Below are 26,226 nucleotides of genomic sequence, written 5' to 3' on the forward strand. Positions count from 1 at the left end.
AGGAATAGGAGTCAGTAAGGGCTGCCAGCCGGGAAGGAATAGGAGTCAGTAAGGGCTGCCTGCCGGGAAGGAATAGGAGTCAGTAAGGACTGCCGGGAAGGAATAGGAGTCAGTAAGGGCTGCCTCTCGGGAAGGAATAGGAGTCAGTAAGGGCTGTCTGCCGGGAAGGAATAGGAGTCAGTAAGGGCTGCCTGCCAGGAAGGAATAGGAGTCAGTAAGGGCTGCCTGCCGGGAAGGAATAGGAGTCAGTAAGGGCTGCCTGCCGGGAAGGAATAGGAGTCAGTAAGGGCTGCCTGCCGGGAAAGAATAGGAGTCAGTAAGGGCTGCCTGCCGGGAAGGAATAGGAGTCAGTAAGGACTGCCTGCCGGGAAAGAATAGGAGTCAGTAAGGACTGCCTGCCGGGAAGGAATAGGAGTCAGTAAGGGCTGCCTCTCGGGAAGGAATAGGAGTCAGTAAGGGCTGCCTCTCGGGAAGGAATAGGAGTCAGTAAGGGCTGCCTGTTGGGAAGGAATAGGAGTCAGTAAGGGCTGCCTGTTGGGAAGGAATAGGAGTCAGTAAGGGCTGCCTGTTGGGAAGGAATAGGAGTCAGTAACGCTGCCCTGTCAGTAAGGAATAGGAGTAAGTAATGGCTGCATGTCAGGAAGGAATAGGAGTAAGTAATGGCTGCATGTCAGGAAGGAATAGGAATCAGTAACGTCGCCCTGCCAGATAGGAATAGGGTCAGTAAGGTCTGCCGCTCAGGAAGGAATAGGAGTCAGTAAGGGCTGCCTCTCAGGAAGGAATAGGAGTCAGTAAGGGCTGCCTGTGAGGAAGGAATAGGGTCAGTAAGGGCTGCCTGTGAGGAAGGAATAGGGTCAGTAAGGGATGCCTGTGAGGAAGGAATAGGAGTCAGTAAGGGCTGCCTGCCGGGAAGGAATAGGAGTCAGTAAGGACTGCCTGCCGGGAAGGAATAGGAGTCAGTAAGGACTGCCTGCCGGGAAGGAATAGGAGTCAGTAAGGACTGCCTGCCGGGAAGGAATAGGAGTCAGTAAGGGCTGCCTCTCGGGAAGGAATAGGAGTCAGTAAGGGCTTTCTGCCGGGAAGGATTAGGAGTCAGTAAGGGCTGCCTCTCGGGAAGGAATAGGAGTCAGTAAGGGCTGCCTGTTGGGAAGGAATTTGAGTCAGTAAGGGCTGCCTGTTGGGAAGGAATAGGAGTCAGTAATGTTGCCCTGTCAGTAAGGAATAGGAGTAAGTAAGGGCTGCCTGTCAGGAAGGAATAGGGGTCAGTAAGGGCTGGAATAGGAGTTGATAAGGGTTATTTCACACACTAGTTTTGCCTGAACGGCAAAAAGGCGCCTGTTTTTTCGATGTGTACTTTTTTTTAGTTAACTATGTAACTAGATGGCTGATTTGTGATGGCACGGACACAGCACGATCGCCGTGTTATAGCCGTCAATATCCACTGACTAGGACGGCTGCTGCTACCGCTGTGGTGGCTGCTACTGCTTGCACATGCCCACAACATTCAATATGGCACAAAGCCATTGCGTGTGAAAGCCACTGATTCACGGCCAAAATAAGGGCTGGTTTTTACCGTCTGGTGAAAACCGGTGTGTGTGAAATAGCCCTAGGGCTGCCTGTCAGGAAGGAATAGGAATCAGTAACGTCGCCCTGCCAGATAGGAATAGGGTCAGTAAGGGCTGCCTGTGAGGAAGGAATAGGAGTAAGTAATGGCTGCATGTCAGGAAGGAATATGAGTCGGTAATGGCTGCATGTCAGGAAGGAATAGGAGTAAGTAATGGCTGCATGTCAGGAAGGAATAGGAGTAAGTAATGGCTGCATGTCAGGAAGGAATATGAGTCAGTAATTGCTGCATGTCAGGAAGGAATAGGAGTCAGTAAGGGCTGCCGGTCAGGAAGGAATAGGAGTCAGTAACGTCGCCCTGCCAGATAGGAATAGGGTCAGTAAGGTCTGCCGCTCAGGAAGGAATAGGAGTCAGTAAGGGCTGCATGTCAGGAAGGAATAGGAGTCAGTAATGGCTGCATGTCAGGAAGGAATAGGAGTCAGTAAGGGCTGCCTCTCTAGAAGGAATAGGAGTCAGTAATGGCTGCCTCTCTGGAAGGAATAGGCGTCAGTAAGGGCTGTCTCTCGAGAAGGAATAGGAGTCAGTAAGGGCTGCCTCTCTGGAAGGAATAGGAGTCAGTGATAGCTGCATGTCAGGAAGGAATAGGCGTCAGTAAGGGCTGCCTGTCGGGAAGAAATAGGAGTCAGTAAGGGCTGCCTGCCGGGAAGGAATAGGAGTCAGTAAGGGCTGCCTGCCGGGAAGGAATGGGAGTCAGTAAGGGCTGCCTGTGAGGAAGGAATAGGAGTCAGTAAGGGCTGCCTGTGAGGAAGGAATAGGGTCAGTAAGGGCTGCCTGTGAAGGAATAGGAGTAAGTAATGGCTGCATGTCAGGAAGGAATAGGGTCAGTAAGGGCTGCCTGTGAGGAAGGAATAGGAGTAAGTAATGGCTGCATGTCAGGAAGGAATAGGGTCAGTAAGGGCTGCCTGTGAGGAATGAATAGGGTCAGTAAGGGCTGCCTGTCAGGAAGGAATAGGAGTCAGTAAGGGCTGCATGTCAGGAAGGAATAGCGTCAGTAAGGGCTGCCTGTGAGGAAGGAATAGGAGTAAGTAATGGCTGCATGTCAGGAAGGAATAGGGTCAGTAAGGGCTGCCTGTGAGGAATGAATAGGAGTCAGTAAGGGCTGCCTGTGAGGAAGGAAAAAGTGTCAGTAAGGGCTGCCTGTCAGGAAGGAATTGGATCAGTAAGGGCTGACTGTTGGGTAGGAATAAGAGTCAGTAAGGGCTGCCTGTTGGGAAGGAATAGGAGTCAGTAAGGGCTGCCTGCCGGGAAGGAATAGGAGTCAGTAAGGGCTGCCTGTTGGGAAGGAATAGGAGTCAGTAAGGTCTGCCTCTCTGGGAGGAATAGGAGTCAGTAAGGGCTGCCTCTCTGGGAGGAATAGGAGTCAGTAAGGGCTGCCTCTCTGGAAGGAATAGGAGTCAGCAAGGGCTGCCTCTCTGGAAGGAATAGGAGTCAGTAAGGGCTGCCTCTCTGGAAGGAATAGGAGTCAGTAAGGGCTGCCTGTGAGGAAGGAAAAAGTGTCAGTAAGGGCTGCCTGTCAGGAAGGAATTGGGTCAGTAAGGGCGGACTGTTGGGTAGGAATAAGAGTCAGTAAGGGCTGCCTGTTGGGAAGGAATAGGAGTCAGTAAGGGCTGCCTGCCGGGAAGGAATAGGAGTCAGTAAGGGCTGCCTGCCGGGAAGGAATAGGAGTCAGTAAGGGCTGCCTGTTGGGAAGGAATAGGAGTCAGTAAGGGCTGCCTCTCTGGGAGGAATAGGAGTCAGTAAGGGCTGCCTGCCGGGAAGGAATAGGAGTCAGTAAGGGCTGCCTGCCGGGAAGGAATAGGAGTCAGTAAGGGCTGCCTGTTGGGAAGGAATAGGAGTCAGTAAGGGCTGCCTGTCAGGAAGGAATAGGAATCAGTAATACTGCCCTTCCAGGAAGGAATAGGGTCAGTAAGGTCTGCCGCTCAGGAAGGAATAGGAGTAAGTAATGGCTGCATGTCAGGAAGGAATAGGAGTCAGTAATGGCTGCATGTCAGGAAGGAATAGGAATCAGTAACGTCGCCCTGCCAGATAGGAATAGGGTCAGTAAGGTCTGCCGCTCAGGAAGGAATAGGAGTCAGTAAGGGCTGCCTGTGAGGAATGAATAGGGTCAGTAAGGGCTGCCTGTCAGGAAGGAATAGGAGTCAGTAAGGGCTGCATGTCAGGAAGGAATAGGGTCAGTAAGGGCTGCCTGTGAGAAAGGAATAGGAGTAAGTAATGGCTGCATGTCAGGAAGGAATAGGGTCAGTAAGGGCTGCCTGTGAGGAATGAATAGGGTCAGTAAGGGCTGCCTGTGAGGAATGAATAGGGTCAGTAAGGGCTGCCTGTGAGGAAGGAAAAAGTGTCAGTAAGGGCTGCCTGTCAGGAAGGAATTGGGTCAGTAAGGGCTGACTGTTGGGTAGGAAAAAGAGTCAGTAAGGGCTGCCTGTTGGGAAGGAATAGGAGTCAGTAAGGGCTGCCTGTTGGGAAGGAATAGGAGTCAGTAAGGGCTGCCTGCCGGGAAGGAATAGGAGTCAGTAAGGGCTGCCTGCCGGGAAGGAATAGGAGTCAGTAAGGGCTGCCTGCCGGGAAGGAATAGGAGTCAGTAAGGGCTGCCTGTTGGGAAGGAATAGGAGTCAGTAAGGTCTGCCTCTCTGGGAGGAATAGGAGTCAGTAAGGGCTGCCTCTCTGGGAGGAATAGGAGTCAGTAAGGGCTGCCTCTCTGGAAGGAATAGGAGTCAGCAAGGGCTGCCTCTCTGGAAGGAATAGGAGTCAGTAAGGGCTGCCTCTCTGGAAGGAATAGGAGTCAGTAAGGGCTGCCTGTGAGGAAGGAATAAGAGTCAGTAAGGGCTGCCTGTTGGTAAGGAATAGGAGTCAGTAAGGGCTGCCTCTCGGGAAGGAATAGGAGTAAGTAAGGGCTGCTTGCCGGGAAAGAATAGGAGTCAGTAAGGGCTGCCTGTCAGGATGGAATGGGAGTCAGTAAGGGCTGTCTGTCTGGAAGAAACGGGAGTCAGTAAGGGCTGCCTCTCGGGAAGGAATAGGAGTAAGTAAGGGCTGCTTGCGGGGAAAGAATAGGAGTCAGGAATAGGTAAGGAATAGGAGTCAGTAAGGGCTGCCTGTTGGTAAGGAATAGGAGTCAGTAAGGGCTGCCTGTTGGTAAGGAATAGGAGTCAGTAAGGGCTGTCAGTAAGGAATAGGAGTCAGTAAGGGCTGTCAGTAAGGAATAGGAGTCAGTAAGGGCTATCTGTCAGTAAGGAATAGGAGTCAGTAAGGGCTGCCTGTTGGTAAGGAATAGGAGTCAGTAAGGGCTGTCTGTTGGTAAGGAATAGGAGTCAGTAAGGGCTGCATCTCGGGAAGGAATAGGAGTCAGTAAGGGCTGCTTGCCGGGAAAGAATAGGAGTCAGTAAGGGCTGCCTGTCTGGAAGGAACGGGAGTCAGTAAGGGCTGCCTCTCGGGAAGGAATAGGAGTAAGTAAGGGCTGCTTGCCAGGAAAGAATAGGAGTCAGTAAGGGCTGCCTGTGAGGAAGGAATAGGAGTAAGTAATGGCTGCATGTCAGGAAGGAATAGGGTCAGTAAGGGCTGCCTGTGAGGAATGAATAGGAGTCAGTAAGGGCTGCCTGTGAGGAAGGAATAGGAGTAAGTAATGGCTGCATGTCAGGAAGGAATAGGGTCAGTAAGGGCTGCCTGTGAGGAATGAATAGGGTCAGTAAGGGCTGCCTGTCAGGAAGGAATAGGAGTCAGTAAGGGCTGCATGTCAGGAAGGAATAGCGTCAGTAAGGGCTGCCTGTGAGGAAGGAATAGGAGTAAGTAATGGCTGCATGTCAGGAAGGAATAGGGTCAGTAAGGGCTGCCTGTGAGGAATGAATAGGAGTCAGTAAGGGCTGCCTGCCGGGAAGGAATAGGAGTCAGTAAGGGCTGCCTGCCGGGAAGGAATAGGAGTCAGTAAGGGCTGCCTGCCGGGAAGGAATAGGAGTCAGTAAGGGCTGCCTGCCGGGAAAGAATAGGAGTCAGTAAGGGCTGCCTGCCGGGAAGGAATAGGAGTCAGTAAGGACTGCCTGCCGGGAAAGAATAGGAGTCAGTAAGGACTGCCTGCCGGGAAGGAATAGGAGTCAGTAAGGGCTGCCTCTCGGGAAGGAATAGGAGTCAGTAAGGGCTGCCTCTCGGGAAGGAATAGGAGTCAGTAAGGGCTGCCTGTTGGGAAGGAATAGGAGTCAGTAAGGGCTGCCTGTTGGGAAGGAATAGGAGTCAGTAAGGGCTGCCTGTTGGGAAGGAATAGGAGTCAGTAACGCTGCCCTGTCAGTAAGGAATAGGAGTAAGTAATGGCTGCATGTCAGGAAGGAATAGGAGTAAGTAATGGCTGCATGTCAGGAAGGAATAGGAATCAGTAACGTCGCCCTGCCAGATAGGAATAGGGTCAGTAAGGTCTGCCGCTCAGGAAGGAATAGGAGTCAGTAAGGGCTGCCTCTCAGGAAGGAATAGGAGTCAGTAAGGGCTGCCTGTGAGGAAGGAATAGGGTCAGTAAGGGCTGCCTGTGAGGAAGGAATAGGGTCAGTAAGGGATGCCTGTGAGGAAGGAATAGGAGTCAGTAAGGGCTGCCTGCCGGGAAGGAATAGGAGTCAGTAAGGACTGCCTGCCGGGAAGGAATAGGAGTCAGTAAGGACTGCCTGCCGGGAAGGAATAGGAGTCAGTAAGGACTGCCTGCCGGGAAGGAATAGGAGTCAGTAAGGGCTGCCTCTCGGGAAGGAATAGGAGTCAGTAAGGGCTTTCTGCCGGGAAGGATTAGGAGTCAGTAAGGGCTGCCTCTCGGGAAGGAATAGGAGTCAGTAAGGGCTGCCTGTTGGGAAGGAATTTGAGTCAGTAAGGGCTGCCTGTTGGGAAGGAATAGGAGTCAGTAATGTTGCCCTGTCAGTAAGGAATAGGAGTAAGTAAGGGCTGCCTGTCAGGAAGGAATAGGGGTCAGTAAGGGCTGGAATAGGAGTTGATAAGGGTTATTTCACACACTAGTTTTGCCTGAACGGCAAAAAGGCGCCTGTTTTTTCGATGTGTACTTTTTTTTAGTTAACTATGTAACTAGATGGCTGATTTGTGATGGCACGGACACAGCACGATCGCCGTGTTATAGCCGTCAATATCCACTGACTAGGACGGCTGCTGCTACCGCTGTGGTGGCTGCTACTGCTTGCACATGCCCACAACATTCAATATGGCACAAAGCCATTGCGTGTGAAAGCCACTGATTCACGGCCAAAATAAGGGCTGGTTTTTACCGTCTGGTGAAAACCGGTGTGTGTGAAATAGCCCTAGGGCTGCCTGTCAGGAAGGAATAGGAATCAGTAACGTCGCCCTGCCAGATAGGAATAGGGTCAGTAAGGGCTGCCTGTGAGGAAGGAATAGGAGTAAGTAATGGCTGCATGTCAGGAAGGAATATGAGTCGGTAATGGCTGCATGTCAGGAAGGAATAGGAGTAAGTAATGGCTGCATGTCAGGAAGGAATAGGAGTAAGTAATGGCTGCATGTCAGGAAGGAATATGAGTCAGTAATTGCTGCATGTCAGGAAGGAATAGGAGTCAGTAAGGGCTGCCGGTCAGGAAGGAATAGGAGTCAGTAACGTCGCCCTGCCAGATAGGAATAGGGTCAGTAAGGTCTGCCGCTCAGGAAGGAATAGGAGTCAGTAAGGGCTGCATGTCAGGAAGGAATAGGAGTCAGTAATGGCTGCATGTCAGGAAGGAATAGGAGTCAGTAAGGGCTGCCTCTCTAGAAGGAATAGGAGTCAGTAATGGCTGCCTCTCTGGAAGGAATAGGCGTCAGTAAGGGCTGTCTCTCGAGAAGGAATAGGAGTCAGTAAGGGCTGCCTCTCTGGAAGGAATAGGAGTCAGTGATAGCTGCATGTCAGGAAGGAATAGGCGTCAGTAAGGGCTGCCTGTCGGGAAGAAATAGGAGTCAGTAAGGGCTGCCTGCCGGGAAGGAATAGGAGTCAGTAAGGGCTGCCTGCCGGGAAGGAATGGGAGTCAGTAAGGGCTGCCTGTGAGGAAGGAATAGGAGTCAGTAAGGGCTGCCTGTGAGGAAGGAATAGGGTCAGTAAGGGCTGCCTGTGAAGGAATAGGAGTAAGTAATGGCTGCATGTCAGGAAGGAATAGGGTCAGTAAGGGCTGCCTGTGAGGAAGGAATAGGAGTAAGTAATGGCTGCATGTCAGGAAGGAATAGGGTCAGTAAGGGCTGCCTGTGAGGAATGAATAGGGTCAGTAAGGGCTGCCTGTCAGGAAGGAATAGGAGTCAGTAAGGGCTGCATGTCAGGAAGGAATAGCGTCAGTAAGGGCTGCCTGTGAGGAAGGAATAGGAGTAAGTAATGGCTGCATGTCAGGAAGGAATAGGGTCAGTAAGGGCTGCCTGTGAGGAATGAATAGGAGTCAGTAAGGGCTGCCTGTGAGGAAGGAAAAAGTGTCAGTAAGGGCTGCCTGTCAGGAAGGAATTGGATCAGTAAGGGCTGACTGTTGGGTAGGAATAAGAGTCAGTAAGGGCTGCCTGTTGGGAAGGAATAGGAGTCAGTAAGGGCTGCCTGCCGGGAAGGAATAGGAGTCAGTAAGGGCTGCCTGTTGGGAAGGAATAGGAGTCAGTAAGGTCTGCCTCTCTGGGAGGAATAGGAGTCAGTAAGGGCTGCCTCTCTGGGAGGAATAGGAGTCAGTAAGGGCTGCCTCTCTGGAAGGAATAGGAGTCAGCAAGGGCTGCCTCTCTGGAAGGAATAGGAGTCAGTAAGGGCTGCCTCTCTGGAAGGAATAGGAGTCAGTAAGGGCTGCCTGTGAGGAAGGAAAAAGTGTCAGTAAGGGCTGCCTGTCAGGAAGGAATTGGGTCAGTAAGGGCGGACTGTTGGGTAGGAATAAGAGTCAGTAAGGGCTGCCTGTTGGGAAGGAATAGGAGTCAGTAAGGGCTGCCTGCCGGGAAGGAATAGGAGTCAGTAAGGGCTGCCTGCCGGGAAGGAATAGGAGTCAGTAAGGGCTGCCTGTTGGGAAGGAATAGGAGTCAGTAAGGGCTGCCTCTCTGGGAGGAATAGGAGTCAGTAAGGGCTGCCTGCCGGGAAGGAATAGGAGTCAGTAAGGGCTGCCTGCCGGGAAGGAATAGGAGTCAGTAAGGGCTGCCTGTTGGGAAGGAATAGGAGTCAGTAAGGGCTGCCTGTCAGGAAGGAATAGGAATCAGTAATACTGCCCTTCCAGGAAGGAATAGGGTCAGTAAGGTCTGCCGCTCAGGAAGGAATAGGAGTAAGTAATGGCTGCATGTCAGGAAGGAATAGGAGTCAGTAATGGCTGCATGTCAGGAAGGAATAGGAATCAGTAACGTCGCCCTGCCAGATAGGAATAGGGTCAGTAAGGTCTGCCGCTCAGGAAGGAATAGGAGTCAGTAAGGGCTGCCTGTGAGGAAGGAATAGGGTCAGTAAGGGCTGCCTGTGAAGAAGGAATAGGAGTAAGTAATGGCTGCATGTCAGGAAGTAATAGGGTCAGTAAGGGCTGCCTGTGAGGAATGAATAGGGTCAGTAAGGGCTGCCTGTCAGGAAGGAATTGGAGTCAGTAAGGGCTGCATGTCAGGAAGGAATAGGGTCAGTAAGGGCTGCCTGTGAGAAAGGAATAGGAGTAAGTAATGGCTGCATGTCAGGAAGGAATAGGGTCAGTAAGGGCTGCCTGTGAGGAATGAATAGGGTCAGTAAGGGCTGCCTGTGAGGAATGAATAGGGTCAGTAAGGGCTGCCTGTGAGGAAGGAAAAAGTGTCAGTAAGGGCTGCCTGTCAGGAAGGAATTGGGTCAGTAAGGGCTGACTGTTGGGTAGGAAAAAGAGTCAGTAAGGGCTGCCTGTTGGGAAGGAATAGGAGTCAGTAAGGGCTGCCTGCCGGGAAGGAATAGGAGTCAGTAAGGGCTGCCTGCCGGGAAGGAATAGGAGTCAGTAAGGGCTGCCTGTTGGGAAGGAATAGGAGTCAGTAAGGTCTGCCTGTTGGGAAGGAATAGGAGTCAGTAAGGTCTGCCTCTCTGGGAGGAATAGGAGTCAGTAAGGGCTGCCTCTCTGGGAGGAATAGGAGTCAGTAAGGGCTGCCTCTCTGGAAGGAATAGGAGTCAGCAAGGGCTGCCTCTCTGGAAGGAATAGGAGTCAGTAAGGGCTGCCTCTCTGGAAGGAATAGGAGTCAGTAAGGGCTGCCTGTGAGGAAGGAATAAGAGTCAGTAAGGGCTGCCTGTTGGTAAGGAATAGGAGTCAGTAAGGGCTGCCTCTCGGGAAGGAATAGGAGTAAGTAAGGGCTGCTTGCCGGGAAAGAATAGGAGTCAGTAAGGGCTGCCTGTCAGGATGGAATGGGAGTCAGTAAGGGCTGTCTGTCTGGAAGAAACGGGAGTCAGTAAGGGCTGCCTCTCGGGAAGGAATAGGAGTAAGTAAGGGCTGCTTGCGGGGAAAGAATAGGAGTCAGGAATAGGTAAGGAATAGGAGTCAGTAAGGGCTGCCTGTTGGTAAGGAATAGGAGTCAGTAAGGGCTGCCTGTTGGTAAGGAATAGGAGTCAGTAAGGGCTGTCAGTAAGGAATAGGAGTCAGTAAGGGCTGTCAGTAAGGAATAGGAGTCAGTAAGGGCTATCTGTCAGTAAGGAATAGGAGTCAGTAAGGGCTGCCTGTTGGTAAGGAATAGGAGTCAGTAAGGGCTGTCTGTTGGTAAGGAATAGGAGTCAGTAAGGGCTGCATCTCGGGAAGGAATAGGAGTCAGTAAGGGCTGCTTGCCGGGAAAGAATAGGAGTCAGTAAGGGCTGCCTGTCTGGAAGGAACGGGAGTCAGTAAGGGCTGCCTCTCGGGAAGGAATAGGAGTAAGTAAGGGCTGCTTGCCAGGAAAGAATAGGAGTCAGTAAGGGCTGCCTGTGAGGAAGGAATAGGAGTAAGTAATGGCTGCATGTCAGGAAGGAATAGGGTCAGTAAGGGCTGCCTGTGAGGAATGAATAGGAGTCAGTAAGGGCTGCCTGTGAGGAAGGAATAGGAGTAAGTAATGGCTGCATGTCAGGAAGGAATAGGGTCAGTAAGGGCTGCCTGTGAGGAATGAATAGGGTCAGTAAGGGCTGCCTGTCAGGAAGGAATAGGAGTCAGTAAGGGCTGCATGTCAGGAAGGAATAGCGTCAGTAAGGGCTGCCTGTGAGGAAGGAATAGGAGTAAGTAATGGCTGCATGTCAGGAAGGAATAGGGTCAGTAAGGGCTGCCTGTGAGGAATGAATAGGAGTCAGTAAGGGCTGCCTGTGAGGAAGGAAAAAGTGTCAGTAAGGGCTGCCTGTCAGGAAGGAATTGGATCAGTAAGGGCTGACTGTTGGGTAGGAATAAGAGTCAGTAAGGGCTGCCTGTTGGGAAGGAATAGGAGTCAGTAAGGGCTGCCTGCCGGGAAGGAATAGGAGTCAGTAAGGGCTGCCTGTTGGGAAGGAATAGGAGTCAGTAAGGTCTGCCTCTCTGGGAGGAATAGGAGTCAGTAAGGTCTGCCTCTCTGGGAGGAATAGGAGTCAGTAAGGGCTGCCTCTCTGGGAGGAATAGGAGTCAGTAAGGGCTGCCTCTCTGGGAGGAATAGGAGTCAGTAAGGGCTGCCTCTCTGGAAGGAATAGGAGTCAGCAAGGGCTGCCTCTCTGGAAGGAATAGGAGTCAGTAAGGGCTGCCTCTCTGGAAGGAATAGGAGTCAGTAAGGGCTGCCTGTGAGGAAGGAAAAAGTGTCAGTAAGGGCTGCCTGTCAGGAAGGAATTGGGTCAGTAAGGGCGGACTGTTGGGTAGGAATAAGAGTCAGTAAGGGCTGCCTGTTGGGAAGGAATAGGAGTCAGTAAGGGCTGCCTGCCGGGAAGGAATAGGAGTCAGTAAGGGCTGCCTGCCGGGAAGGAATAGGAGTCAGTAAGGGCTGCCTGTTGGGAAGGAATAGGAGTCAGTAAGGGCTGCCTCTCTGGGAGGAATAGGAGTCAGTAAGGGCTGCCTGCCGGGAAGGAATAGGAGTCAGTAAGGGCTGCCTGCCGGGAAGGAATAGGAGTCAGTAAGGGCTGCCTGTTGGGAAGGAATAGGAGTCAGTAAGGGCTGCCTGTCAGGAAGGAATAGGAATCAGTAATACTGCCCTTCCAGGAAGGAATAGGGTCAGTAAGGTCTGCCGCTCAGGAAGGAATAGGAGTAAGTAATGGCTGCATGTCAGGAAGGAATAGGAGTCAGTAATGGCTGCATGTCAGGAAGGAATAGGAATCAGTAACGTCGCCCTGCCAGATAGGAATAGGGTCAGTAAGGTCTGCCGCTCAGGAAGGAATAGGAGTCAGTAAGGGCTGCCTGTGAGGAAGGAATAGGGTCAGTAAGGGCTGCCTGTGAAGAAGGAATAGGAGTAAGTAATGGCTGCATGTCAGGAAGTAATAGGGTCAGTAAGGGCTGCCTGTGAGGAATGAATAGGGTCAGTAAGGGCTGCCTGTCAGGAAGGAATAGGAGTCAGTAAGGGCTGCATGTCAGGAAGGAATAGGGTCAGTAAGGGCTGCCTGTGAGAAAGGAATAGGAGTAAGTAATGGCTGCATGTCAGGAAGGAATAGGGTCAGTAAGGGCTGCCTGTGAGGAATGAATAGGGTCAGTAAGGGCTGCCTGTGAGGAATGAATAGGGTCAGTAAGGGCTGCCTGTGAGGAAGGAAAAAGTGTCAGTAAGGGCTGCCTGTCAGGAAGGAATTGGGTCAGTAAGGGCTGACTGTTGGGTAGGAAAAAGAGTCAGTAAGGGCTGCCTGTTGGGAAGGAATAGGAGTCAGTAAGGGCTGCCTGCCGGGAAGGAATAGGAGTCAGTAAGGGCTGCCTGCCGGGAAGGAATAGGAGTCAGTAAGGGCTGCCTGCCGGGAAGGAATAGGAGTCAGTAAGGGCTGCCTGTTGGGAAGGAATAGGAGTCAGTAAGGTCTGCCTCTCTGGGAGGAATAGGAGTCAGTAAGGGCTGCCTCTCTGGGAGGAATAGGAGTCAGTAAGGGCTGCCTCTCTGGAAGGAATAGGAGTCAGCAAGGGCTGCCTCTCTGGAAGGAATAGGAGTCAGTAAGGGCTGCCTCTCTGGAAGGAATAGGAGTCAGTAAGGGCTGCCTGTGAGGAAGGAATAAGAGTCAGTAAGGGCTGCCTGTTGGTAAGGAATAGGAGTCAGTAAGGGCTGCCTCTCGGGAAGGAATAGGAGTAAGTAAGGGCTGCTTGCCGGGAAAGAATAGGAGTCAGTAAGGGCTGCCTGTCAGGATGGAATGGGAGTCAGTAAGGGCTGTCTGTCTGGAAGAAACGGGAGTCAGTAAGGGCTGCCTCTCGGGAAGGAATAGGAGTAAGTAAGGCTGCTTGCGGGGAAAGAATAGGAGTCAGGAATAGGTAAGGAATAGGAGTCAGTAAGGGCTGCCTGTTGGTAAGGAATAGGAGTCAGTAAGGGCTGCCTGTTGGTAAGGAATAGGAGTCAGTAAGGGCTGTCAGTAAGGAATAGGAGTCAGTAAGGGCTGTCAGTAAGGAATAGGAGTCAGTAAGGGCTATCTGTCAGTAAGGAATAGGAGTCAGTAAGGGCTGCCTGTTGGTAAGGAATAGGAGTCAGTAAGGGCTGTCTGTTGGTAAGGAATAGGAGTCAGTAAGGGCTGCATCTCGGGAAGGAATAGGAGTCAGTAAGGGCTGCTTGCCGGGAAAGAATAGGAGTCAGTAAGGGCTGCCTGTCTGGAAGGAACGGGAGTCAGTAAGGGCTGCCTCTCGGGAAGGAATAGGAGTAAGTGTGAGAGGTGCGGCTGCTGTGCGTGTGGTGGTGCCTGCTGCCGTGCAGGTGTAGACTCGGTACTCACCAGGCGCCGCTCGCTCTCACCTTCAGGTACTGGAACCCTCAACGGACCTGGAAATCTTCACTCGGATCCGGACACGGCGATTCCCTCTCGGAGCTGACCGACGACCTAGCTGAGGAGAGAAGGGTTTACATCAAAGGGGTATCGACCCTTCTTCCGGTGGAACAGGGGATACCCCAGGGGTGGCTGCGACCTTCACCGGCTGGGTGAATGGTCATCACCGGCACAAAGCCTCAGCTACCCAGCTTTCACACACTCGCGCTTTCGCACGTAGTGTGATGAAAGGGATTCTCACGTCCGTGAGCAATCCTAACTCCGGCGCTCGGGGACAAACAAGGGACAGACGTACACGGATGCTACTCACCGTCACGAGTCTTGCACTCCGATCTTCTCCACTTACAGGTCCCTGTAAGGAGGCAAAGAGAAACAGCCGTGCAGGGCCTAACTCTGACCTAGTGTCACACCCTATACTATCTACAACAGCGGAGCCCTCAAACTAGCTCTGTGGGTGTGGTGCAACACAACTATGCACAACTTACACAACACATACACTTTGCCCTGCACGGTAACAACATATAACACACTATCGGAGTTACAACATAAAACGGTGCTGTCCCTTTATCTACCCGACCCAGAACACCCAGTAGTGGGGACCGCACAGCTCACCCACCTACCGTACTCTCAGGGTGGCCTGAGCCTAGCGCCCAGTACCACCTTTACTCACCTCAGGGAAACGCTGCTTCGCTGGGCCTAGCGCCCCCTAACTGCCCACAGGCCGGAGGCCTGACTTTGCCCACGGGCCTAGCGCCCGCCTAACTTGCCGCCCGTTGGGTGACCTGGGCCTTGTGCCCAGGGTCACCTTTCATATCCCTAATTGGCCACAAATCCACTAGGGCCTAGCGCCCTCTAATGTCCCCACAGGCCTAGTGCCTGAACGTGCCCCTCGGGCCTAATGCCCGCCTAACTGTGCCCACAGGCCGGTGGCCTGACTATCCTCATGGGCCTAGTGCCCAACATGTGCCCCCCAGGCCTAGTGCCTGCCTATCTGGTGCCGCAGAGGTTGGGTGGCTTGGGCCTAATGCCCAAACCACCTAATCAGAATAATGACCCCCAATCTCCTAACCGCGCCACAGGCCTAGTGCCTGACTTGTGCCCTCGGGCCTAATGCCCGTCCCTGGTGGTCTAGGGAGGAAAAGGGGAGGGGGGAAGGATGCCTCACTGAGGCCTTACCTAACCCGGGGGCCTCCGGTGCCCTCTTCGGCCGCTGGCCCGTCCTGGCCAGCGGCGCCGCCGTCGCATCGCCGCGTCCAGCCGCCGCTGGACATCTTCTTTCCCAGGGCTGGAGTCTTCAGGCCTCTTCAGCGGCCACCGGAGCTCCTCTCCCTGCGGCCGTCGTCGTCTTCCTCCACGCAGTCCTTGTTTCCTGTCCGGCTCCTCTTCCTTCTTCGCGCTCTTCTGCGCGCGCGCTGTCCTCTTCGGCTCCCGCCCGCGACGTCTTCTCCTCTTCCCGCTCCTCAGCGCCGTCGTCCTCCGCTCTGGCTCCCGCCCGGCGTCTGACGTCAGACGCCGGGGGCGGGGCCTATGACGCGGCGAGCGCCGATTGGCTCGCCGCGTCTCTCTCCTATTGGCTGCCGCTCCGGGAGCCGCGATTGGCTCCCGGAGGGCGCCAACATTCAAACCCTCCAGCCTGGGGTCCGGTGCAGGGAAAAGGGTAATCCCTGCACCGGACACCCGCCGCCGCCACGCACCCAGCGCTGGGGACAGACAAGCTGCCCCAGCGCTGTCCCCAACTAGGGACAACACAGATGTGCCCACAGGGCACATCCTTACATTTCCCCCCCCTTTTTCCTTTGTAGTCCCTACAAAGTTCCTCACGACGCCCATTGTCCGCGGGTCAGGGAATTCCGAGGTCCCTCCGGCGAGGGTGCATTCGGGGGCCCAGCCTGGACCAGCTGTGACCCCACATCCTTCCTCCTCCAGCTCCGGGTTCCTCTTGCGTCCTGACCTCCATCGGCGGATCCTCTGGGGGAGTGGCATCTCCTCACGGTCGCTTGACGTTGGCCACCAAGGGGAATCTTCTTCCACGGGGACAACAGTCACCCACTCTTGGCCTCCGATATCGTCTGTGGCTTCGTCCCTGTCTTCCGGGTGTGGTATCGACCACCACCCAACAGCGGAATCCTCCGGGGCATCCGTTTCCTCCCGGGCAACAGCCACAACATGTCGCATTTCCTCGTGGGGCATCTCCAAAGGTCCTATCTCTTCCTCTGGAACGGGTCCTCCCACGGCAACGCAGTCCTGTCCCCGTACGTCGGTCCATTTCGGCACTCCTGGCAGGTATTCTTGCTCCAGGACTATCTCCTCCTCTTCACGGAGGGCATTCAACTGGGAGCATGACTCCACCCGATCCTGCCAGTCACTCTCGTCGGCGCTTCCGATGCCAGAGTCGTCCTCCATCTGTTCTGGGAGGGATTCGTCGGCGGACAGCTCACCGTAGTCCGAGTCCTCCTCCGATACCTGGACTGGGGTATTACTTTCCTCCTCAGCGTACTTCTTCGCTTCCGCTGGCACCTCTGCTTCCTCAGCGTACTCCTTCGCTTCCGCTGGCATCGTTACTCCCTCAGCGTACTCCTTCGCTTCCGCTGGCATCGTTACTTCTTCAGCGTACTCCTTCGCTTCCGCTGGCATCGTTACTTCCTCAGCGTACTCCTTTGCTTCCGCTGGCATCTCTTGGTACCCAGGACACTCCTGTTCCGCACGTCCTGGTCGTGGACGGTTCCATCGCGGGGAGATTCCGGACGTCTCAGTCACTGGGTCTTCACGCTTTTCTTCACAGCGTGGTCTCTTCACCTCCCAGTCGTCCACCTCCGCTTCATGCGGGAAAGGATTCTGCCTTACTGGGGTCACTTTTTTTGGACAGAGTAGGTCCGCGGCATCTTCCCAAGGGCACTCACTGGCCGCATGTCCTGGTCGCCGACACTTCCAACAAGGGAGGGCCACTGCCACCTTCTCCAAGACGGGTTCCTGGTCCACCTCCTTCACTGGGGAATCTTCACCCGTTGGTTCCGGCTCAGAGGAAATGGGCACCTGCGAACTAACTTCAAGCAAGGCCTTCCGCTCCATTTCCCTGGTTTCCTCCTCCCATCTCTGGGCGCGACCATCCGCAATCATCCGGTCTTCATTCCACGGACAATCGGGAAGCGCATGTCCTCTCGCCTCGCAGAGCGCACACACAGGCTCTGCAGCCACCCGGTCCCAAAGCTGCTGACGAGACTCCGTCATCTTCTTCACCGTGGCCTCGTAGTCCGTCCTGTCTTCAGTCCATGGACATTCCAGGAGCAGATGTCGGGGATCTCCACAGTTTTCACACCGGGAATCAACCTCGTCTTCGCTCGACTCTTCGTCCCAGGGACAACTGTTGTGCTCATGCCCGTAGTTTCCGCAGAGCAAACACCAGGACTCCTTCGCTTGGCCCTTCTGACGTCTTCGGTCCGCTTCCTGGACCACCTTCTTTGGGGACGTCTCTCGCCAAGTACACTCGTCGGTAAAGTGACCTGTTTGCCGACATTTCTTGCAGGGCGTCACAGCGGCCTTCTTGCGCCCCTTCTCCCGGCGCTCTTCTTTTTCACGCTGGACCGACCGCTGCACCATCTTCAGGATGTCTGCCCCAGACACCGTCACCCAGTCGCTCTGGTCCGCACACATCCGGGGGTGAGTCTTCTCCGGAGCCGTCCGCAGGGAGGTCTTCTTGGTGGCGTTCCACATCGTGTCCGTGATCCGGTCTCTTTTATCCTGCCGACTACGCCAAGTGTGAGAGGTGCGGCTGCTGTGCGTGTGGTGGTGCCTGCTGCCGTGCAGGTGTAGACTCGGTACTCACCAGGCGCCGCTCGCTCTCACCTTCAGGTACCGGAACCCTCAACGGACCTGGAAATCTTCACTCGGATCCGGACACGGCGATTCCCTCTCGGAGCTGACCGACGACCTAGCTGAGGAGAGAAGGGTTTACATCAAAGGGGTATCGACCCTTCTTCCGGTGGAACAGGGGATACCCCAGGGGTGGCTGCGACCTTCACCGGCTGGGTGAATGGTCATCACCGGCACAAAGCCTCAGCTACCCAGCTTTCACACACTCGCGCTTTCGCACGTAGTGTGATGAAAGGGATTCTCACGTCCGTGAGCAATCCTAACTCCGGCGCTCGGGGACAAACAAGGGACAGACGTACACGGATGCTACTCACCGTCACGAGTCTTGCACTCCGATCTTCTCCACTTACAGGTCCCTGTAAGGAGGCAAAGAGAAACAGCCGTGCAGGGCCTAACTCTGACCTAGTGTCACACCCTATACTATCTACAACAGCGGAGCCCTCAAACTAGCTCTGTGGGTGTGGTGCAACAAAACTATGCACAACTTACACAACACATACACTTTGCCCTGCACGGTAACAACATATAACACACTATCGGAGTTACAACATAAAACGGTGCTGTCCCTTTATCTACCCGACCCAGAACACCCAGTAGTGGGGACCGCACAGCTCACCCACCTACCGTACTCTCAGGGTGGCCTGAGCCTAGCGCCCAGTACCACCTTTACTCACCTCAGGGAAACGCTGCTTCGCTGGGCCTAGCGCCCCCTAACTGCCCACAGGCCGGAGGCCTGACTTTGCCCACGGGCCTAGCGCCCGCCTAACTTGCCGCCCGTTGGGTGACCTGGGCCTTGTGCCCAGGGTCACCTTTCATATCCCTAATTGGCCACAAATCCACTAGGGCCTAGCGCCCTCTAATGTCCCCACAGGCCTAGTGCCTGAACGTGCCCCTCGGGCCTAATGCCCGCCTAACTGTGCCCACAGGCCGGTGGCCTGACTATCCTCATGGGCCTAGTGCCCAACATGTGCCCCCCAGGCCTAGTGCCTGCCTATCTGGTGCCGCAGAGGTTGGGTGGCTTGGGCCTAATGCCCAAACCACCTAATCAGAATAATGACCCCCAATCTCCTAACCGCGCCACAGGCCTAGTGCCTGACTTGTGCCCTCGGGCCTAATGCCCGTCCCTGGTGGTCTAGGGAGGAAAAGGGGAGGGGGGAAGGATGCCTCACTGAGGGCTGCTTGCCAGGAAAGAATAGGAGTCAGTAAGGGCTGCCTCTCGGGAAGGAATATGAGTCAGTAAGGGCTGCATGTCAGGAAGGAATAGAAGTCAGCAAGGGCTTCTTGTCGGGAAGGAACAGGAGTCAGCAAGGGCTGCCCGTCGGGAAGGCATCAGAGATATTGAAGTCAAAACAAATATTACATAAAGCAGCCCTGCATGAGGCAGACACTGGTTCACAGTAGGACAGGGCACTGGGTAGGATGCCGCCCCTGCAGCCAGAGCGAATGGAGTACAGGCCAGAAGAACCAGAGCGCGTCATCGGGTGGTGGACTGGTGACATCACAGGCCGGGGTGCTCACTTTATACCAGAGATGGGCGGAGTCTGTGACGTTGAGGGCGTGGTTTATTCCACCTCACAGTAGGACACTAATCCCAGTGAAGCAATCACCTGGCGGGGCGTGGTTAGCTGCAGGGGCTCTGCTCTCCTTGGTCCCATCAGCAGCAGCGTGTGCCAGGCAGGGAGGCGGAGGCGGAGGCGCCTGTCATTCCTCTCCCATCCTCCTGCTGCCCCGCTACTGTCTGGTAATGCGGCACAGAGGTGTCATCCATCCCCTCCCAGAAAGGAGGACGCTCAGCCGGTGTCAGGCAGACCTCCCTCCCCTTCCAGGCTCAGCATCCAGGAGGAGGCGTACTAGCCGGCCACGTTCTTGCCAGCAACCGCAGTCATGTCTCAGCAGCAGCAGCAGCAGCAGCAGCAGCAGCAGCACAGGGAGCCGGCAGCAGCCTCCGCCATCCAGATCAGCAGGTGAGACCAGCAGCAGCAGGGAGGCCGGGCCGGTGACTGTGCTGCATGGAGGCAGGAAGAGGGGCAGCCAGGGCTGCAGAGTATGGGGGTCCCTGTATGTATGACACCTGCTCACATGTCCCCAGGAAGCAGCTGTGCTCTGGGGTCACTACCTAGGCATTGGTGCCTCTCACCTGGGCATTAGGGTGGATGGTAAATTGCCAAATCTGAATTCTGAAGGGTCCATCTATTTAGGGGCAATGCCCATGAATTAGTGCCATATGGTAGCCCCTAAATGATATAGTTTGATACTTACCCTGTAGATGATGCAGTATTATGCAATTTAGGGTGCTGTTGCTGGCGTTGCATTGGCACATTGGGGGCATCAGCCACAATTTAGGTATGTCTTGCCTACGGTCACTATCGGGTGTATTCAATTACTGTCGGATTTCTGACTTGTCGGGAAAACATCACTTTCCGACTTTTTTTAGGTCGAATCTGCATGCTACCTATTCAAGTCAAGTTCAGTTTTTCTGGCTTGTCGGAAAACGTGTATCGGCGGATTAGCCGCGGATCCACGTATTTTGTAGAATTTGTGGGCGTTTTCGACAGGTTTTTGGCCCGTTTTCGACAATGTTGATTAAACTTTAAAAAAAGTCGGATTGGCATTGTCGAAAACGGGCGAAACCTGACGAAAACGCCTGCAAATTGAATAGAGCACGCGTCGGATCCGACACCAATTGAATATAGTCCTATGTTGACAATACCTAGATGCCGGAAAGTGGCGGTGGGATCCGGGCATGCTTTAAATGGTCCTTACAGCAGGTTCCAGTGTCTAGATATACAGTCAATAGGTTGACCCCATCTGGTCGACAGGTGAAAGGTAGATGGTGCTTAAGGTTGACATGGTAATGGTCGACACAAGTTGTGTTTTTCCAACTTTAGCTTGATTTAATATCTACATGGACTACGACTGAATAGTAACCTGTGGTGCGTGGTTGCGAGAGAGCCTAGAGTGTGGCAAGCGTACACGTTTCCACTAATCGTGCTTAGATATGGTTAAATATAAAAAATGACACCCAAAAAACAGCAAAAAATCTTGTCAATCTTTTTTGTGTTGGCCATTGTCATGTTGTCCTTTTGGCCCTTTCGACTTAATGCATGTCGACCATATGCAGTCGACTTAACGTCAGTGTAGATCTTCTGTACCACACCCCTTACAGAATTTGTGGGGCATGATAACTGTAACATGCTGCCAACCCTTGATGGGATCCTGGCAGTGGCTTTCTGGTGTCTACAGAGTCTGTGTTAGCATACAGTACAGTAGTGACTGTAGACATCCGGACTGCATTATATTGCCCCCTAGATTAGGGATAGCCATCAACCATCGATGATTAGAAATCATTGATGGTTGCCACCCGATATTGAATAGTTTTACTTTCAATGGTGGAACTGCAGATTGTGTCCCACCATTGATGGTAGCTGTGGGACAGATGTTCCCCCCGAGTGCTGCAGATGCTGTACAGGAGTACTAGGTTGTCAACCAGCTGTCCCGTGCCAATCTTCTCTTATATACAGTACAGTATGTATGCCAGCCCTCTGACTTGATAGGCTGAGGTCAGCTGTCAGTCAGCAGACTAGCCCTGCCCCTGGCTTGCATAGACCAATGAGTATGCCAGGCGGGCTTGATGGCTCACCTGGCTGACTTGACAGGCTGAGCTCAGCTGTCAGTCAGCAGCTCAGCCCCGCCCCCGGCTTATTCAGTTTGCCAGCTGCCGGGATGGTTGCTGCACGAACCACCGATTGCATAATCTGCTACCATCGATGACTCACGACGCCATTGATGACAACCATCGATGGCACTGGCTCTGAGGGCTATCTCTTCCCTAAATGGTTCCAGTCACTCAATCCCTGCTGCTTTAGGACAGCTGGATGCCTGGGACCGAGGTTGTGTGCAGTATATAGAAGATTCAATGTACAGTATCATTTTTATTTAATTCTTTTACAAAATATATAGACATGTGTTTGAAAAATGACGAGCTGATTGGCTAGAGCACCATTTATCATTCATAACGAGTGATAAGAATATCACTCGTTGTTAAATCTGCCCCATAGTGAGTAAAATGAAAACATATTGTGCTTATTTATCCATAACATTTCCTGCAAACCACATAAACCAGTAATGTCAGTCAGTGGTTCTTATGTACTCTGGTCTCACTTACTGTATGATGATGCTAATACTGCAAAAATAACCCGGTATCGTCCCGGTGTATTGCTGGGTCGAAACAGGTCACTGTGCGGTGTGAAAGGGACCATGGACGAATTCCTGGGTCGCCTGACCCGGTAATTCAACCGGGAATAAAGCAGTGTTATTCCCGGTTTAAATACCTGGTCAGGTGCAGTGTGAATGTGTTGCTGGGACCCGTTCACTGCATAGGGTGAAGCGGCGCGGAGATGATCTCATCTCCCAGCGCCAGCTCCGCCCCCGATAGCAACCTGATCCGGCATATTGTTTGATTGAGGTGGCAGTTTGTAAGCGTCCAATTCCGGGTCCCACCTGTGAAGGTCCCATATCCAATTCCCGGGTGGGACCCGGCATTGCGATGTGAAAGGGGTTGTAAACGCTGACAGGAGCATAGGTGACCATAACTGTTATTCCAGCTCATGGGGGGGGCAATTCAATTGTTTTCTCATGCCTGCAGCTGCAGTCGAAATTGTCGGGCGATGTGCAGTTGTTTGTGATGCTGGGTGCGAGTTACTGTGTGCCCGTTACTTATGCATGTTGTGCCCAGATGCACCAGGTTTAGACGCATACAGCAGCAGCTAAACCCGTGTAAACTACTGGTGCCCAAAAGCCCGACTTTGGGTGGATTTCTTCTTGCCACCTCAGGAGGCTGCAAACAGAAATAATGGGCACCAGCAACACGGTCCAGCAGCACAAACAGTTGAATAGCATGACGGAAGCTGCAACCGTGATAATACAATTGAAAATCCCCCCCCCCCCCCCCCACCCGTGCTGTCATACTGTGTGATAATATGTCTGATGCCATGGCACCCAGTCTCGACATGCATATGGCTGACATGATAAAAAGCTCGACAGGTTCAAATGGTTGACATGGGTTTTTTTGGATTTTTTTTTTTTCATGTTATTCATACTTTACCATCCACATGGACTACAATTGGGAACGGTAACCTGTGCCAAGAGCAGCGGTAGTGGAGCATGGTAAGCGAATCGGTATATTAATTGGGGTTCCATGTGCTGGAAGCTAAAATTGAACACCAAAATAATATGAAGAACTTGTGTCAACCTTTTCATTGTCAACCTATTATACCATAACCTCTGTGGTGCCTCTGGTAAGGTTGTACTTCCCATAAGAGACACACCATCTAGTTGGGGGTCACTGGAAGAAACGCAGCCTCAGAACTGTATCCAGTGAGTGTTATCCTGCTTTGAGGTGGTGTTGTACTGCGCAGGGGTATGGGTCTGTTATGATTGGGCATTCTTGTGTAGTCCTTTGTCATGCCCTGGAACAATAAGATTAGACCGGGACATAGCATTTGGAAAGCTATACAACATTCTGCATCAAATGAGCGGTCAGTGACCCTTTCTAGTGCAAGATTTGAGAAAGTGGTGTAATAGAAAGATAACCTGGCCAAACAGAGTAAAAGGAAGGATTGCTGTACCTCTCTGAGTGGGTGCCAGGCTTAGGACAAAATGGTGGTGCTCAGTTTGTATGTATTGAGTTAGTGTAGGGGTTGCATCACGACCAATATGCACACATCACTTTTTATGTGATTTACCCCCCCACCCCCCAAATAAAAATAAAAAAAAAGTGGGGAAAAGGAAGTAGCGAAATAGGATTTTGGCAACTAGACCTTTTTATTGCATCAACTGAGGGCTCATTGCCTTTCTGACCCAAGCCTGGAAAGTACTACAGATTGTGGAAGAGAGCATAATACCTAATAAATAATACACATTTCTCTAACGTCCTAGAGGATGCTGGGGACTCCGTAAGGACCATGGGGATAGACGGGCTCCGCAGGAGACATGGGCACTTTAAGAAAGACTTTAGGTCTGGGTGTGCACTGGCTCCTCCCTCTATGCCCCTCCTCTAGACCTCAGTTTGATACAGTGCCCAGAGGAGATGGGTGCACTACAGGGAGCTCTCCTGAGCTTCCTGTCAGAAAGTATATTTGTTAGGTTTTTTATTTTCAGGGAGCCTGCTGGCAACAGACTCCCTGCATCGAGGGACTGAGGGGAGAGAAGCAGACCTACTTCTGTGAGTTTCAAGGCTCTGTTTCTTAGGCTACTGGACACCATTAGCTCCAGAGGGATTGGTACGCAGGTCTCACCGTCGCCTTCCGTCCCAGAGCCGCGCCGCCGTCCTCCTCGCAGAGCCGGAAGATAGAAGCCGGGTGAGTATGAGAAGAAAAGAAGACTTCAGAGGCGGCAGAAGACTTCATGATCTTCACTGAGGTAACGCACAGCAGTAAATCTGTGCGCCATTGCTCCCATACACCTCACACACCGCAGTCACTGTAAGGGTGCAGGGCGCAGGGGGGGCGACCTGGGCAGCAATAAAACCTCTCCATTGGCAAAATAAGTATATACATGTACAGATGGGCACTGTACATGTATATAACAGAGCTCCCGCCAGTTTTCAGGAATTTTGAGCGGGACAGAAGCCCGCCGCCGAGGGGGCGGGGCTTCTCCCTCAGCACTCACCAGCGCCATTTTTCTCCACAGCACAGCGCTGAGAGGAAGCTCCCCGGCCTCTCCCCTGCTAATACACGGAGATAGAGGGGTTTTAAGAGGGGGGGGGGGGCACAAATTTGGCGGATATAAAGTATAAACAGCGCTACTGGATAAACATTTAGTGTTTTTTTTCCCAGGGTCATATAGCGCTGGGTTGTGTGCTGACATACTCTCTCTCTGTCTCTCCAAAGGTCCTGGTGGGGAAACTATCTTCAGATAAGAGGTTCCCTGTGTGTGTGGTGTGTCGGTACGCGTGTGTCGACATGTGAATATGAGGTCTCCGTCGGCGGTGCCGACACCTGACTGGATGGATATGTGGAATGTTTTAAGTGCTAGTGTGAACTTATTGCACAAAAGATTAGACACAGCTGAAGCCAAGGAACAGTCAGGGAGTGAACCCATGTCTGTCCCTATGTCGCCGGGAGCTTCAGGGTCTCAGAAGCGCCCACTATCCCAGATAGGAGACACAGATACCGACACGGATTCGGACTCCAGTGTCGACTACGATGATGCAAAGTTACAGCCAAAAGTGGCTAAATGTATTCGATATATGATTATTGCAATAAAAGAAGTGTTGCATATCACAGAGGAACCCCCTGTCCCTGACACGAGGGTACACGTGTATAAGGGAAAGAAACCTGAGGTAACTTTTCCCTCCTCACATGAGTTGAACGAATTATGTGAAAAAGCGTGGGAATCTCCAGACAAAAAACTGCAGATTCCCAAAAGGATTCTTATGGCGTATCCTTTCCCGCCAACGGACAGGATACGGTGGGAATCCTCCCCTAAGGTGGACAAAGCGTTGACACGCTTGTAAAAAAAGATAGCGCTGCCATCCCAAGATACGGCTACCCTCAACGATCCTGCTGACCGCAAGCAGGAGGTTACCTTGAAATCCGTTTACACACATTCTGGTACATTATTCAGACCGGCAATTGCGTCGGCCTGGGTTTGTAGCGCTGTAGCAGCATGGACAGATTCCTTATCAGCGGAAATTGAGACCCTAAATAAGGATACCATTTTATTCACCCTAGGCCATATAAAGGATGCTGTCTTATATATGAGAGATGCTCGAAGAGACATTCGTTTACTGGGTTCCAGAATAAACGCTATGTCAATTTCTGCTAGACGAGTCCTCTGGACCCGGCAGTGGACAGGTGATGCCGACTCAAAAAAGACATATGGAGGTTTTACCTTACAAGGGTGAGGAATTGTTTGGGGAAGGTCTCTCGGACCTGGTCTCCACAGCTACGGCAGGTAAATCGAATTTTTTGCCTTATGTTCCCTCACAACCTAAGAAAGCGCCACATTATCAAATGCAGTCCTTTCGTTCAAATAAAAGCAAAAGAGTACGTGGATCGTCCTTTCTTGCCAGAGGTAAGGGCAGAGGTAAAAAGCTGCACAGCACAGCTAGTTCCCAGGAACAGAAGTCCTCCCCGGCCTCTGCAAAATATACAGCTGGGGCTCCGCTGAGGGAGTCCGCCCCAGTGAGGGCACGTCTTCGACTTTTCAGCCACATCTGGGTTCACTCACAGGTGGATCCCTGGGCAATAGATATTGTTTCTCAGGGATACAAGCTGGAATTCGAAGAGGTGCCTCCTCGCCGGGTTTTCAAATCTGCTCTACCGACTTCTCCCCTAGAAAGGGAGATAGTGTTAAATGCTATTCACAAATTGTGTCTTCAACAAGTGGTGGTCGAAGTTCCCCTGCTTCAGAGAGGGAAGGGATACTACTCAACCCTGTTTGTAGTTCCGAAACCGGACGGTTCGGTCAGACCCATATTGAATTTAAAATCCCTGAACCTATACTTAAAACGGTTCAAGTTCAATATGGAATCGCTCAGCCTGGAAGGGGGGGATTTTATGGTATCTCTGGACATAAAGGATACATACCTTCATGTCCCCATTTATCCACCTCACCAGGCGTACCTGAGATTTGCGGTACAGGATTGTCATTACCAATTTCAGACGTTGCCGTTTGGGCTTTCCACAGCCCCGAGGATTTTCACCAAGGTAATGGCGGAAATGATGGTGCTCCTGCGCAAGCAGGGTGTCACAATTATCCCATACTTTAACGATCTCCTCATAAAAGCGAGATCACAAGAGAAGTTACTGAACAGCGTATCACTTTCATTGAAGGTGTTACAGCAACAATGCTGGATTCTCAATATCCCGAAGTCACAGCTGGTTCCTACGGCTCGTCTGACCTTCTTGGGCATGATTCT

The 26,226-nt window shown here is 52.6% G+C and overlaps 1 protein-coding gene across 5 annotated transcripts in view; it reads left to right on the forward strand.

Moving 5' to 3' along the window:
- Nucleotides 1–18,928: 18,928 nt before the first annotated feature.
- The window catches only part of ACOT7 (acyl-CoA thioesterase 7), a 509,309-nt gene continuing 502,011 nt past the window's right edge, over nt 18,929–26,226 (forward strand). For 2 of the 5 annotated variants that reach the window (XM_063943415.1, XM_063943421.1), the window contains exon 1: nt 18,935–19,267. In XM_063943415.1, coding sequence (XP_063799485.1) covers nt 19,188–19,267 — 80 coding nt within the window. In that variant the 5' untranslated portion in view covers nt 18,935–19,187. Of the gene's footprint in view, nt 19,268–26,226 lie in introns of all 5 variants that reach the window. The other 3 variants (XM_063943422.1, XM_063943416.1, XM_063943418.1) reach the window with 3 other exon arrangements.

This window comes from Pseudophryne corroboree, chromosome 10 (genome assembly GCF_028390025.1).
Source record: "Pseudophryne corroboree isolate aPseCor3 chromosome 10, aPseCor3.hap2, whole genome shotgun sequence".
NCBI lineage: Eukaryota > Metazoa > Chordata > Amphibia > Anura > Myobatrachidae > Pseudophryne > Pseudophryne corroboree.